Here is a 14,591-nt window from a genome sequence, read left to right on the forward strand (position 1 = left end):
AAAATTCATTTCAGTCATACATTCATATTTAAAATTATGCTCTCTAACTGATCACATCTAACATTGTGTGTGTGTGTGTGTGTGTGTGTGTGTGTGTGTGTGTGTGTGTGTGTGTGTGTGTGTGTGTGTGTGTGTGTGTGTGTGTGTGTGTGCGTGCGTGCGTGCGTGTGTGTGTGTGTGTGTGTGTATCAGAGCCATAGCGTTTTATTTTACGTATATTTAACCATTAATGCTTATTTCCAGTATTTTTACATTTACTTTTGCCGACATCTAACAGTCACTTAAAGTTAACTTAACTGTGTGTGTGTGTATATATACTAATAATTTAATAACATTAGCAAATCTCATAGTGAATATCCATTTTCAATATCATACATTATAATGTCGTGATGCCTAAAGTCACTTGTAGCATTTTAGTTTTTTAATTATTTGAAGAAATATTTCATAATTTAAACATCAGCCATTTATCAGTTATTGGCCATATCATAAAAATAGTTTTAGCTTATCGGTGAGCCAGAATTTTTAATTTTGGCATCTCTGTCGGAAACTAACGGTAATTGCTTTATACTAAAACGACAAGAATTCAAAATGAACATGTGGCTTGGCTTTGAGGACAGGGTGCAAAACTGTGGTTGACCTTTTCTTGTTAATCAGATGTGTAAGAGCAGCCTTGTATTGTCAAATAATATTTATGATAGTTCTCTAAACTTTCTTTCGTTACATCTGGTTGAACTGGTGTCTTGACCAACACTGCCATTCCTCGCCTGAATAATGATGGATGAAGCGTCAAAGCAGGAGGAATTGTGTCAGGAAACACATCTGACCTCTCTTTGGCCCTTGTCACCTGATAAGCTTGTCTGTTTTGATAATATGTGCTTCATGTGACACAGAGCCATTAAACAAGACCCCTTTTTACACTGTAACAAAAATATCTGACTATAAAGGCCATTTAATCCAGAGAACAAGAAGAGGACAAACAAACAATTGGGAACCAGGAGGTAAATGTGTGAGCTTACCAAATGTTTAAGAAAAAATGTAGTAAAAAAACACTTTTGCTGTTTTGTTATTGAAAGAGAAACATTTCAATTGGTCTATTTCCAAATGTCCACCAGTCATCAGCACATAACAGCATACAATTAACAAATCATACAGCAAAAAGAAAGAAATTAATTTAACCAGATAGTTGAACTATTATTGTCCCTAGTGAATAACAGCTGTGGTCTGTGTTGTAAAATGCAGGGTTGGGTTCATCGGCAGGTCTCCGGTTTATTGGCCAGAGCAGCCTTGCTGTTCCTCACCCAGATTGAGCTCTTTGTTTGTTGTCATGGTATCAGGACACTTGATTTTCCCATGGACACCATAGATTTTGGAATAAAGCTAAAGGCTCGCTGTTTTATTGTTGAGAATCCACTCCTTACCTAGGAAAACTAGTCATGTCCATGCCCATAACTCCCAATATTGGTGTCATCAATGGTTGTTTGAGCATGTGGCACCAACAGTTTGGCTTTGAGGTGTAAAATTGTAGTTGACCTTTTCCAGTTAACCAGATGTGGATCAGGAGCAAGGATCGCTCAAAAATTCGCACATAATCTTTAAGAATCTATACTTGTGCAGATCATACTGAATGCCTTCTAAATGGAGCAACCTCAGATATTTTAACTCCAATGCTTTTCCAGTGCGACTCCAATTCTGTTTGATACATATTTTCATGCTTTGGCCAATAACTGTTAAATGGCTAATGCCAAAAAGTTATGAAAACTTTAAATTGTATGAATTAAAGCATGACAAAAAATAATGTACAGTATGAAAAAATGATATTCATTCATTCACATGCATCATTTTGCTAAAGATTGTATTTAACTGTTATTAAATTATTCCTGTTAACTGTAGATTAACTGTAAGTGAGCGTTATATGATGGCAAAGATAACCTTACTGTGAAAATAGGCTAAATAAGAACGCACAATTAAATATTCAATATTGACCGATGCATTTAAAAACGAATAAGGCTATGACACGGTGCTATAAATTCAGATTATTCCAAAGATTTCTTGCACTAATAGAAGGTTTTCAGAAGGGTCTTTGTTAATTATTGACCTAAAGCATTTGTGTAAATGCAGGATTATTTGAAGGTTAAATTAAAGCCATTCACTCTGGCTGAATGTACGGCAAGGTCAACACTCAAATCAGTGCCTCAGTCACACAAAGGCTGTTTTTTGACTGTAATAAATGAGCCCAGCACTCCCACGATCCCACCCCGCTGCAGTCTACTGACCGTATCTCGGGGTTGCCCTCTTGCCCCTCTCATTTTCCAGTCACTTTTATAACTGGACAGTAAACTTCCAGTGGCTTAATGATGATGACTTCTTCATCTGCCCAAATACTCCTTTTGTTGATCCTCCCAGGCCTCCACCCCCTTAAACCCTGGCTAACCTTGGCCCACCACTACCCCCGTTCACTGCTGGACTAATCCTCTCCCCAGGCTGTCACCTCCACCCCCCTTGAGCCAATCCCTTGCTGACCAGTCAGGGTTTTCTTTCCTCTGCCGATTTCAGCTTTGGCTTTCAGCTTGTTGTGTTGCCTCCCCCCAAGCCTCCCTTCCCCCCCCTTTGGTTCGTGTGGCCTAGTGGGAGGAGGTTATCTCCACAGCCCTGGTTATGTTGGCCTTGCTGGAAAAACCCCAATTTGCACTTCAGGACCCCAGCAGGAAGTCTCTGAGAGGGCTTTAATAGGCAAATGAGCGCAGGGCCGAGGGAACAACAACCTGCCAGTGGTGTGACAAGTGGTGTGAGACCCCACGCCTTACGCCCGGAATAGACCTTATGTGGTAAGAGAGGCTGAACGTGCCGGGGGAACACTGGCTTTCACGTGACAGCGACATTGTCATGCTTTTGTAATTGGCCTGTGTTAGGGTGGATTTGTTTTTTCTGACACTGAGTAGATAGCTCCTGAAGACCACGATGAGCTGTGGCAGTTGCCACCTCGATCTATCCCTCCTACCCAGCTGATGCTCATTTGTTACTACGTTAAAATCACGTTCCTCTCTCACCTCATGTATGTGATGTTCAGTTGCTTTTTTACAATCGTGTGAGGACAGGGATTTCATCACACTTCTAAAAACCCACACTCAATAAGACAATCAAGCAGTTCTCTTATCCAAACCTAGATACAGCACTCACAAAATTCTGCTCTGGTCTAACCCAATCTATTCTTATGTTGGTCGAAATTTAGATTACGGTGATACATTTGAACTCAGTTTGTGGCATTGGATTTGGATTGAGTGTTTCTGAGAAAGAAGCCAGAGAACAAGAGTCATTCTGCATTCATTAATTCTGCTTTGGATTACCTTAGCATTTATTGGTCCTAGGGTTGCAAATGGGATGAACATATCGGGTACATTTCCAGAAACATTCCAAAAGTTTCAGAAACTTTCCCAACATTTCCTGGAAAGTTTCCCAAATTTCTGGAAAGTTTCTGGAAACTTTTCAATCCTTGATTAAAAAGTTTTCTTTATTTGTATTAGCTTATAAAAATATTCTGGACTCTGAACCTTCTGCTCTGGTTGGCCCCAAACTGTGATTTTGTTGGTCCAAATTTAGATTAAAGATTTAGTAACCCTCTTAGATTGGTTTCCTATTGGATCTGAGTGGGGTATTTTACCAAAAAGAATCTAAGTTATATTTCTAAGGACTTGAATTCTGCACTCATTAGTTCTGCTGTGGGTCACCTCAAACTGGGCTATTGTTGGTCCAAAGATTCACCAAGTTGTATTTATCTCAATGAATCTAAACAATGATGGTGTCTGTCTGGAATTAGGCAGTTTTTCTGTACCTCTAGAGAATAGGCTGCTTCTCAAAAGGAAATAGAAAACAAGACAAAGCAGAACTCCAGAAGACGTTGAAAGAGCCGCCACCACATGACTCATCTCTTCTCAGGTGGCAGTGGAAAAGATACTTCCCATTGTTAGTGTCCAGGGCTGGAGACTCAAAGCAGTGCTGAAGGATGGGCGAGAGGAGGGCCAGCTCACTCACTGACTCTTTTGTTCTACCCACAAGCTCAATTGAGCAAAGGAAACCTCCGCTTTGCTTTCTTTCTCCTTTTCCAGTGACCTATTAAGGATGGATAGTGTTAAAGCCAGAAACTTGAATCAGGACCAGAAAATTGAACTTGTGCTGATTTTTCGTATACATTTTTTTTGTATAAGGTACCACAGAGATGGTACCCCACCCCCCACAGATACTGAATATCAAGCATTTGATGATTATACATTTGGGGGCATTGTGTGGTCCAAATGGTATTTGAAGGAGAAACCTGACAATTAAAATAAACAATGTTTAGACAAAGCCTCCAGATTAGCTGGAATGACGGCATTAATGACTCTGGGGGGCTAATAAAGCCCTCTGAGGGCGGGAGGTCATTGTTTAAAGCTGACTCCCGTACTGCTTTAGCCCCTATCTACTAATTCTTATTAGGGTGAGAAGAAGTACTATATATGGCTCGTTTTAGACCAACTGTTGTGTCTTTGCTAGAAAACGAGTTGTGAAAACAAATTCAACTTACTGTACAGCCTGATCAAACAATTTAATCTACAAAAAATATGAGTTTTTTTCTTCCTGCAAGGTTATTTAAATGTAAAAAAAAAAACCTAAAAAAACAAGCGCTTGCGTCTAATGCATTGGCTTGTTGACATAACTGTTTTGTTGTTTGCCTGACAAATTCTTTGTGTCTTTAACTTTGACAAATGCATTACACTGGTGCAGTTCTCAGCACACTCTTTGAACCATTGCGTCAAGTCACCTTTTTGTTCCATGGACAAGGCTATTATCAATTATTAACAAATCCTACTACATGCTGAAGACAAAACAGGATCTCGGTTGTGTTGATTAAATCTACTGTGTATATTTACCCTTTAAAGTCATCTGATATGGTCGGGCTGATGAAATTTGATGTTACATTTTATGTAAGAATAAATCCAGAATTTGATCCATAATGAGTCGTAATGAACCAGTTCAAAAATGGAGCAGTGCTGTAATATTTAAATTTTAAATATTATGTTTACACAGGCCTAACACAGGCCTATTACGTTTCCTGTTTTCTGAGCTCCCGAAACGAGAGGGTCAGCTTAGTCACAATATTTTGCTATTATCATGCGAGATAAGGAGAGAAATGGAGTTAATGTTAGAGAGAGCCTGAAGCACCAGGGGAACCCGATCCTCCTGTATTTGCGTTCAGATCTCCTCCACTTCCTCTGAGCCACTTCTCTGTGGCATGCGGTAGGAAATGATCAATCCAGTAAAGTGCAAAACATCAATCTCCTATCAAGTTATTTTGACCAGATGAGTCCTCAGCATTCAGCTATTTACAATGGGCCTAAATTCTCAGTTAATCGTCAACCTCCAGTGAGGAGAGGGCTGTGAGTTCAGGCAAGGCCGACGGACAAACTGTGGATTGACCCCACATTCTTTAGCAAGTGTCCCTAGTTTGCCATTGGTTTGCCCTATCAGTAAAATGACCCCAATATAACAGGGAGTGGCAGAAGGTGAGGAAAAGTATCCATTGCCTTACGTCGTACCCCCATCTGCGAGCGTGGCACTTAGCAGTCTCCGGTGTCACGTTGAGAGAGGGGCATCTGCGCATCATGCGCTGTGAACACAGCACGCGTGTGGCGTGCGGAGGCGCCTCGCCTCTATTGTGCCATGCTCGGCGGTATGGCCCTCTTCACAACAGCATCTGTCACCTTAGGGGGTCAGCAAGGGCCAAGATGAATGAGTCCTGAGAGAATGCCCCTCTCGCCCCACAGAGCAAATGGCCAAGAAGAGGGAGGGGGCAAGGGGAACGGGGGGAGGGCCTGCTGATTGTGTGTGAGTGTTGGAGGGTTTGTGTATCCAGAACCACTGAGTGCAGGACAGAGAGGTTGGTTCAACAGGAGTTCCTGGAATCATTCTTTGCTCCCCTGATTCAGGACTATCATGACCAGGGAGCTGCTAGCTCGCAACAAGAATAAGGAATACCGCCACGTCGCGCTCACCCTTGAAGCTGCTTTTGGATATCCAAAGGACGTTTGCTATGGAAATAGGCTGTGTTTTAGTGATCTGCTTTAAGGTCTTCAGTGGGACTCGTTGAGGCACACTCCACACCCTGGCTGCTTATGAAAGGTACAGAAGCGTCATGTTAGATTCTTTGACACTCGCCGGCTCCTGCTAACATGGTGTCAATGGCCTTGGCTCTTAGCGCCCCATTTATTTAAAGATATTAGCATTTTTGGGTGGGCTAATCTATCCCAACCCCCTGCTTGAAGTCTTGCTCTTTAAACAGTATTTCCTTTAGTCAATATCTCTTTAGTAAATGTAAAATAAACTAAGTGTGAACTGGACATGTCATGAGAACTGGGTCAAACTTTAAGATATAGAGTTACTCCTATGTTTAGATGTAGGCTACATAAAGACATAAATTGTTAAAATGATGCAATCGGGTGTTGCTTTAAGGTCTTTTTTTATCTGTATATTTGTACTTACATTTTCATCAGGCATTTTTGTGAAACAAAAAGTAGAATTTGTTCATTGAAAGTTCATTGAAAGCTAGCTCTCCTCTCCCATTGTCAGCGGTTTAATGTAATTATGCAGATAAGGGAAGAAACAAAAGAGGGAATGGATTGAGAGAGAGACCATTAGTGAGTGGTACAGTGTGGGACTGTAACCACTTTTACATTTCATTTAAACCTTTTATTTATTTAATCTAAAACTTTAGAAATGTGTTAGAAATTAAACTTCTCCCATCATGTTCAGCTACTTGACCCAAATAACTTTTACAAGAATAAGAAATCAAAAAGGTCTTCACTCTGAAAAAGTCCACAAAATTGCAGAGACATAAATATATTTAGCATGCTGTTCATTATTGGAATGAACTTGACAAATTGGTCAACCATCTAAGAACTTCCATTCTAAATGTATTAATTCTTCTGTTTTTTATCAATAAAAATGACCGTTTTAAACAAACATGTTAAAATTTACTTCACAAAGTAAGGTAAAAAAACCCCGAATGCATCAATCTATATCTGGGACCCAAATAGTGATCTGAAATCTTCTCTTGTTGTGTCTATTGGGGCACATTGTTTATTTTTGACAAAGCAAACATTTCCAGCGGAAAAAAATGAATGTTTGTTGTTTTGCAGAATTATGTCTGCGGTTTGGTTTGTTTTGGCTTCCTAAAGTGTTGCATTTCTCTTGGCTATTTCAGGATCCCTTGTTTGTCTTTATATAGCTTTTGATTTATTTATTTGGTATTGGGCTATCTCGCAACACACCATTTGAGTCACATTAAGTCTTTGGTTGTCTGTAAACTTGTTTTGCTGAGAGAAAGAACGTAGCCTATACGTTTATTCATTGCACACTTTAAGTGTCATATTTGTTTTTAGCAGAATTTAACTACAATAATTCTCTTAAATTTCTTGTAAATAAAAGGGGATTGGTGACATTTTTAAAAATGTAAATCTATCCCTTGACAGCTTTCTTAATTTTTTTCTTGTAGGGATTGTCAGACAGAATTAGAAAAGCAAACTGAAAACATCTATGGAAGAAGTAAGTGGTGAAACAGCTCATGGCCTAAAGGCATGGCTCTCTTCAGGCATGTCCACATTAGCATTTAACACCCCTAAAAATGTCATTAGCAGTCAAACTGGACCCTGAGAGCCCTGAAGGCAGAACCGAACTGTTCTCAGGTGCTGCTACTTCAATTTTACCTAGATGAGTGATTAGCTGAAACTTGGCCCAGAAGTCCTGCAGTGAGCTGTTTGTAAAACAGGGTGTACAATTTGCGTTATTCCACCAACAAGTTGGCATGTTAATCTTTGATTTCTTTGCTATTAGCTGAAAAACGGATCCAAATTCATTGAAAAACTGATCCAAATTCATTGAGGAGTCTTATAGAGGAAGGTTTTAAAAGTGGATCTGATGATAATGCGCCTCTTAGGCTTGGAATCATTCAAAAACCTACGTTTTTCAAACTAATAATAAAAAATCCCATATAGTTGTTTACTTTCTGAATTTCAGAAGTGTACAGGTCATATATTCTTTGGAAATTCGGGATACTCTTTGACAGAAGTATTTACCTTGATTGATTGATTACTTTACTGCATTTCACTCTTGTTTTAACCAGGCCAAAAGAACAAAACCTGTCCCATCAGTCTTTGTGTAAGCCTGGAAGTAAGAGACATGGAGCTCCTTTCCCCTATGCGTTCCACAAACATTCCCTTGAGGTCATAGTGTCATATAACTCATCGCTCAGTGTTATCAGTTAACAGCTACATATGTTGAAGATCACTGCGATTTGTTCTACTTTACAAACTGTCTGATCTGAGATGATGCATGGATTAATACTCGGTACACATTATTCTTATTGATTCGTACCATAATAAATTCTTCATTCAGTGCATTTAATTTAAAATAAGCCCAGTCTCTAATGCTGCAATAGTTGCAATCCACAGTTTAAGTAAGTATGTAAATTGTCTTTGTTTTCCCAATATATTGCGAGTGTATTGCCCAAACAACAAGTTATGTACCATATGGTAATTTCTATGCTATTTATACTGTAAATAAAAAAAGTGTCTGACCATTTGCCATGTCTTTAGATGCAGGAGTACTCAAGTTTGATATACCATGGAGAAGAGATGATCCTGTCCTTCTACTGCTAAAGAAATACAATCAAAGGTACAGTTGTTCCCTTCATTATGATTACAGCAATTGAAACCTATGAATAATTTAATTTATTGCTCAAATTTTCCAAATATGATGTTATGTATGCTGTTGCTGTTCTATTTGCGTATACAATGAGTTGATTATCAAATATGAGCGCTGTCTGATTTTTATGTGAACTCTTGGGCCCTGTTGAGCCACTGATGGCGACAAACTCATTTGTCATAATTTGGCATCTCGATCCAGATCACAAACAGAAACCAATAGAGCTTTTGTTGTTAAAAAGCGTCAGAGCAGAGCAGATGGTCTAACAGATGTCATGGTTATACTTGACATGTAGCTCTAGCTCAAGGGTAAAAGTTGCTAGGTACATGCTAACAGATGTATTACGTGACAGGGTGTCAGTGACTACGTACTTTCATAAAATGGTACAGTTATTAATAATTTTTTAGTAAAATATTTAATTAATTCTTCTTGGGAGTACCCAACTGTCATTGGTCAACTGCCCCTTTCTGCAGTGAAATATTTCTAGGACCATGTACAGTAATTATTGGCAAATAAACACTTTAAAAGTGATGTAAGACCCTTCAGATTACCATTAGGGACTTGATGAGCCCATTAGAGATTATTTTGCAATAATGACTTACTAACTGACTGTACAATATTCTTTATTTTTCGTGTTTAATTTTATTGTTGAGCATGTCTGAATAAAAACTATTTTGCTTGGTTGTTTTAGTGACACGCAACCATTTACTGGAATGTAGTTGATCATACCTCCATTCGTATTTGATTTGCATAGGTCCTGCTGTTTTAAATTAGGCCTTCTGATACAGTATATTGTCTCAGGAACCTTCTGCTCATGCTCAGGAAGATGTGCCTGGACTGTTAATACAGCAGGAACAGTTTCAAGAGATATATTCTACGAAAGACTAAAAATAGCCTCGTTCAGGGTGGAATTAAAACCAAATCCACACAGTCCATCAGAACATTACATGAATGTCTCTGTCCCTCTCATCTTCCTAAATTGAAACCTTTGAAAATACAAAAGTTCTTTTTAACGAGTTTAAAACAAAAACTGAACCAATCTGATGTGTGTATGTGTGTTTTTTTTTATATAGGACAGATTTAAAGAAAACGGATATGCGAATAATGTGCCGTTTCATTTCAGATCATGGGGAATTCATATGCAGGGCAGCTGAAATCCGCCCGCTTTGAGGAAGCTCTACACAACTCTATCGAGGCTTCATTAAGATCGAGCAGTGGTGATCCACAGCCCGTATTCACACAGCTGTATCTTGAGCCTGATCAGTATCCTAGCAACCTGGAAGGTAAGCAAGGCCATCAAATAATTTGCCTTCACTGGAATTGATCATGAGCTGCATTTTAAGGAGAGACATTATAGCAATTTTCTAAAAATGGGTCAAATAAGCTCTTTTCCGTTCATCATAAAGCTCATGTACTGTATGTACGTGTGTGTGTGTGTGTGTGTATATATATGTAAAGTAATAGCACACCTGTTCCTGGTTCTGCCCTCCAGATATTAAGCCCAAAATGAACCTGAGTCTGAGGTCTGACCCATCCAACCGTGTGCTGGTGAATTGCCAGTCCTCCAATTCCGTTGAAGATATGGATGAAGAGGATGATTCAGACACCAGCAGCCCACCTTTGCCTTACCTTCAGGGACCTCCTCCTGATGGCTGCTGCACTGTTGATGGTAATAACAGTTATCATCATTTACCCCTCACCCTCTTGTTTTTCCAAATCCGTATGACTCTCTTTATTAAACTTATTTTTAAAGCTACATTGTGTAACTTTTTTAGTTTATTCTTAGCTAAAAACACTTAGTTCTTTCAAAAATATGTGCTCATTAATATATATTTACTTCTTTCAAGTAATAAAGTATTCTCGTAAGTTTATAATATGCCATTGAAAATACATACGGGTGAGGGGTTTGAATGCTGGTCACCATGTTGCCCCTCCATCTTGAAAGTACATTAGCCAAAGAGGGACATACCCATAAATTCAAGCTTCGCCGTTCGCGTTTTAACACTCGATGGCACCGTGTCGAATGTGAAGAGGGGGATTGCCATGTTAATCTTGGACTAAATCGGCCACCGTAGGAGTTAAAACGAAATCAGAATTGAGAGGAACAGAAACTATTATTCACTGGATGGCCATATACCTTTACACCGCTAGATGGGGGAAAATATCACACAGTGTAGCTTTAAGAGTAGGTGTGGCCATGTGCAAATCTTTCCGTGTTATCCACTTCCAGTTATTTTAGCTGTACAAAATCATTCTGTTATTCTGCTTGATATTGAAAACTAACAAAGAATCTGTTATTTATCATCATAATCATAAACGCATTGATCTGGAGCTCAAATAGTTTTACTGCACTGTATTCTAATTCTATATATCATTTACCTATTGAATCTAATTAATTGGAAGTCTTGCACATTCATGGAAAATAGGATACTTTTGCTTTGCAAAATATATAAGAACAATAAAAACTAGGGGTGTCCCCGACTAAGGATTTACACATTCGAATCAGAATTGTCGAATCCTTCTTTAGTCGACCGATAGTCTAATCATCTATGTGTGTGTGTATGGGTTGGGAGGGGCACGACACTAGGTCAGCAAGAGGGTAAAACTATTTTTATTTTCCTTTATACACAATTAATATACAAATTTAAATAAAGTGACTAAAACTGCCTGCCATCTGACAGACGAACTGACGATGGCTTTCTTATTTAGGTTTAAATAAAAGGTAATGTGGTGGATAAACATTCATAAAATGTTTTCTCATAACATTTTAAAGCTGCAATCGAAATAGAGAACTTCACACAAATAAATAAAATAATATTTTGATAAATAAACCTAAAAAAATACCTGCCTAGAGAGGAAAAGAACACTTTGAGTGCATTTACATGCACGTCCTTAAGCCAATTGTGCCTAAAGGGGGTCGCACATCAGACGCGAAGCTCAGCGCCACGTCTCGGCTATCTCACACCGGACGCGCACATTATATACGCGCAAGCTCAATTTTAAATCGACTTCTGACAGAAGAGCTGCATGATGGGTGTATCTTGTAGCACAAGGTACAATCAATATGTACATTGACATGTACATTGATTTGAGGGAATTATATTATAAATTTAATATAAAACCTTGGAAAATGGCACTCTGTGACGCAGCAGGATTTTAAACAACTTCCTGAGTCGCCGCGGACAGGCCGCCACCGGTGTGAATCTTCGACTATTCGGGTTCAAACCTAATAAAAACAGGCTTGCCAAATTTACATTACAAAACCATCCCATTGCCATTAAAAACCTGCCCAATCATGGCCAAAACAATATTTGGTGGGGTTCCCCGGTAGAAATCGATTCAATCCGTGAACTAAAGCCCGGTACACACTAAGCAAATGCTAAAAAACTAGAGGAGACGAAAGCTGTGTTGTCTCCTCTCGTCAGCTCCATCTCGGCTAAAAAAGATACGCTTGAACACACCAAATTGACTAAAGGTGACTGTCAGCTATGCGTTCTGCGTGCAAGTAAATATCTGTCAATACTATCAATAGTCATTAAAAAAGGTAAACCGAAACTAGGGCTGCAGATATACAAACCGTTAACAAAGCAGCACTTGCTTACCATGTTGAATATCAATCACATTGATCGCTTTCTTCATTCCAGTCGGCTAATGTTATTATGAAAAATAATCATGCACTCAAATGCTCAGGTAAGATGATGTAAAATGATAACAGTCTATACCGTCTTGACTTCTTTGCTCGCTTTCATCACTTTCCTTTTTAAAGCTGCATTTTTCTAAGCCGCACAGCCAATCAGAGTTCTCTCACTCTCCGACAAACTAGAGCCAATGGTGTGGAACACACCTAAAAGCTAAGCTGATAGACGGTCAAAAACGTCCTGACATTTCCCGACGGCTGACCATATCCCAGCCTTAAAAAAAACAACCTGCAGCAACAATGTAAAAGTAGCCCAGGAAAACCGTGGACTTGGCAAGACTGAATAAAAAGTATGATAAGAGTATGCCATATATTCCAGATCTTCTAAAGCCCATATGAAAGCAGGGTGTTATGAACAGAGTAAACTGTCAAGTGTCAAGTCAGTGTCAAGGTGAAATGTATGGTAAAGACAGTGGCATTGAAGCTGTGTAAACCGTGAATCATCGTGCAAGCTACATCAACATGGCCGGTGTTCATTATATCGCTGACTCAAGTCATCTGTGCCCAGGGTTCTGTCAAGCAGGAAAGGATCTACGCCTGGTTTCCATGGCAACTGAGTCGGTCGAGGTTCCCGCAGGGTTTGAGCTTGTTGGTGCCAAATCGCCCGGTATCCCAGAGCACATCCTCGTCTGTGCAGTGGACAAGCGCTTCCTGCCAGATGAGAATGGGAAAAATGCACTTTTAGGTTGGTCTTCCAATACAATTTCATGAAAAAATTACTTATTCTACAAATCTCATTATGCCCTAGAAATGTTATGTACAGTGATGTATTAGCCATTCAGAACTTATTTGATATTTAATATATAGTTGGATTTTGGACTAGAAGAGAGATGATTTTCATTTGATTGCCTGTTACGGTACAGGATACAGTGTAGATGTTGATCTTTTTAAACGGTCTTAAACAGCACATAGTGATGTATGTTTGTGTGTTTATGAAGGGTTTTCAGGGAACTGTGTAGGCTGTGGGGAGAAAGGTTTCCGCTACTTCACCGAGTTTTCCAACCACATTAACCTGAAGTTATCCACTCAGCCGAAGAAGCAAAAGCACTTAAAGTACTACCTGGTGAAGAACTCTCAGGGTGCTCTGTGCAAGGGAGCCCTCATCTGCTGGAAAGGTACCACTCGTGTGCAAACGTTGCATGGGAATGCATGATTAAAATTTCATGTTTAACTATTCAATGATAACTTACTTAGCAATTGAATTAAGTTTAAAAGGTTGTATTTAAAAATTATTTTTGCAATTACATTTTTTGTTATATTTTCTGCTACATTTTTAAATGTAAAAATAAGCTCAAATATTAAAGTTGAAAATGTATAATTTAAATGATTATTTGAATAAACAATAATTGATTATTTCTTCCATAGATTTTAAGATGTTGTATTTAAAGATAATTTCCAAATGCAATTATCTTTTTAAATTAAATATTATTTCTTTTTAAACATTAAATAAATAGAATGGTGCAGGTATGAAATCAGAACCTGAAGTCTAATTTGAGATTTTCTATCTAGACTTAAGTCTAAGTTTTGTTTACCACAGGCTTTATTTTACTCATAAATTGAAAAACCTCATTATAAAACCCCATAGGAAAATCTAAAATTAGACTTCAGGTTCTGATTTCATACCTGCACCATTCTATTATGTAATGTTTTAAAATAAAGCAAAATATTTAATTAAAAAAGATAATTACATTTGGAAATTATCTTTAAATACAATATCTTAAAGGGTTAGTTCACCCAAAAATGAAATTTCTTTCGTTAATGCCGTTCCACACCCGTAAGACCTCCTCCGTTCATCCTCGGAACACAGTTTAAGATATTTTAGATTTAGTCCGAGGCCTTTCTGTCCTTTGAATGTAAGTGTATGCACACTTGCTGTCCACGTCCAGAAGGTAATGAAAACATCATCAAAGTAGTCCATATGTGACATCAGTTGGTTAGTTAGACTCTTTTGAAGCGTCGACAATACATTTTGTTCCAAAAATAACAAAAAATACGACTTTATTCAGCATTGCCTTCTCTTCCGCGTTTGTTTTCAAACCTCAAATAAAGAATCAAACGTTCGCGAATCAGCGGATTGATTCGTGATTTGTATCGCCAATGTCACGTGATTTCAGCAGTTTGCCAGTTTGACACGCGATCCGAATCATGATTCATGAACGTT

The 14,591-nt window shown here is 38.6% G+C and overlaps 1 protein-coding gene across 3 annotated transcripts in view; it reads left to right on the forward strand.

Annotated features, from left to right (window-relative positions):
• Positions 1-14,591, forward strand: part of greb1l (GREB1 like retinoic acid receptor coactivator) — a 71,367-nt gene that overhangs the window by 26,838 nt on the left and 29,938 nt on the right. For 2 of the 3 annotated variants that reach the window (XM_067454111.1, XM_067454110.1), the window contains exons 2-6: positions 8,625-8,703; positions 9,857-10,016; positions 10,226-10,402; positions 12,939-13,115; positions 13,369-13,545. In XM_067454111.1, coding sequence (XP_067310212.1) covers positions 9,860-10,016; positions 10,226-10,402; positions 12,939-13,115; positions 13,369-13,545 — 688 coding nt within the window. In that variant the 5' untranslated portion in view covers positions 8,625-8,703; positions 9,857-9,859. Of the gene's footprint in view, positions 1-5,856; positions 6,154-8,624; positions 8,704-9,856; positions 10,017-10,225; positions 10,403-12,938; positions 13,116-13,368; positions 13,546-14,591 lie in introns of those variants that run through there. The other variant, XM_067454109.1, reaches the window with a different exon arrangement.

This window comes from Pseudorasbora parva, chromosome 9, assembly GCF_024679245.1.
Source record: "Pseudorasbora parva isolate DD20220531a chromosome 9, ASM2467924v1, whole genome shotgun sequence".
NCBI lineage: Eukaryota > Metazoa > Chordata > Actinopteri > Cypriniformes > Gobionidae > Pseudorasbora > Pseudorasbora parva.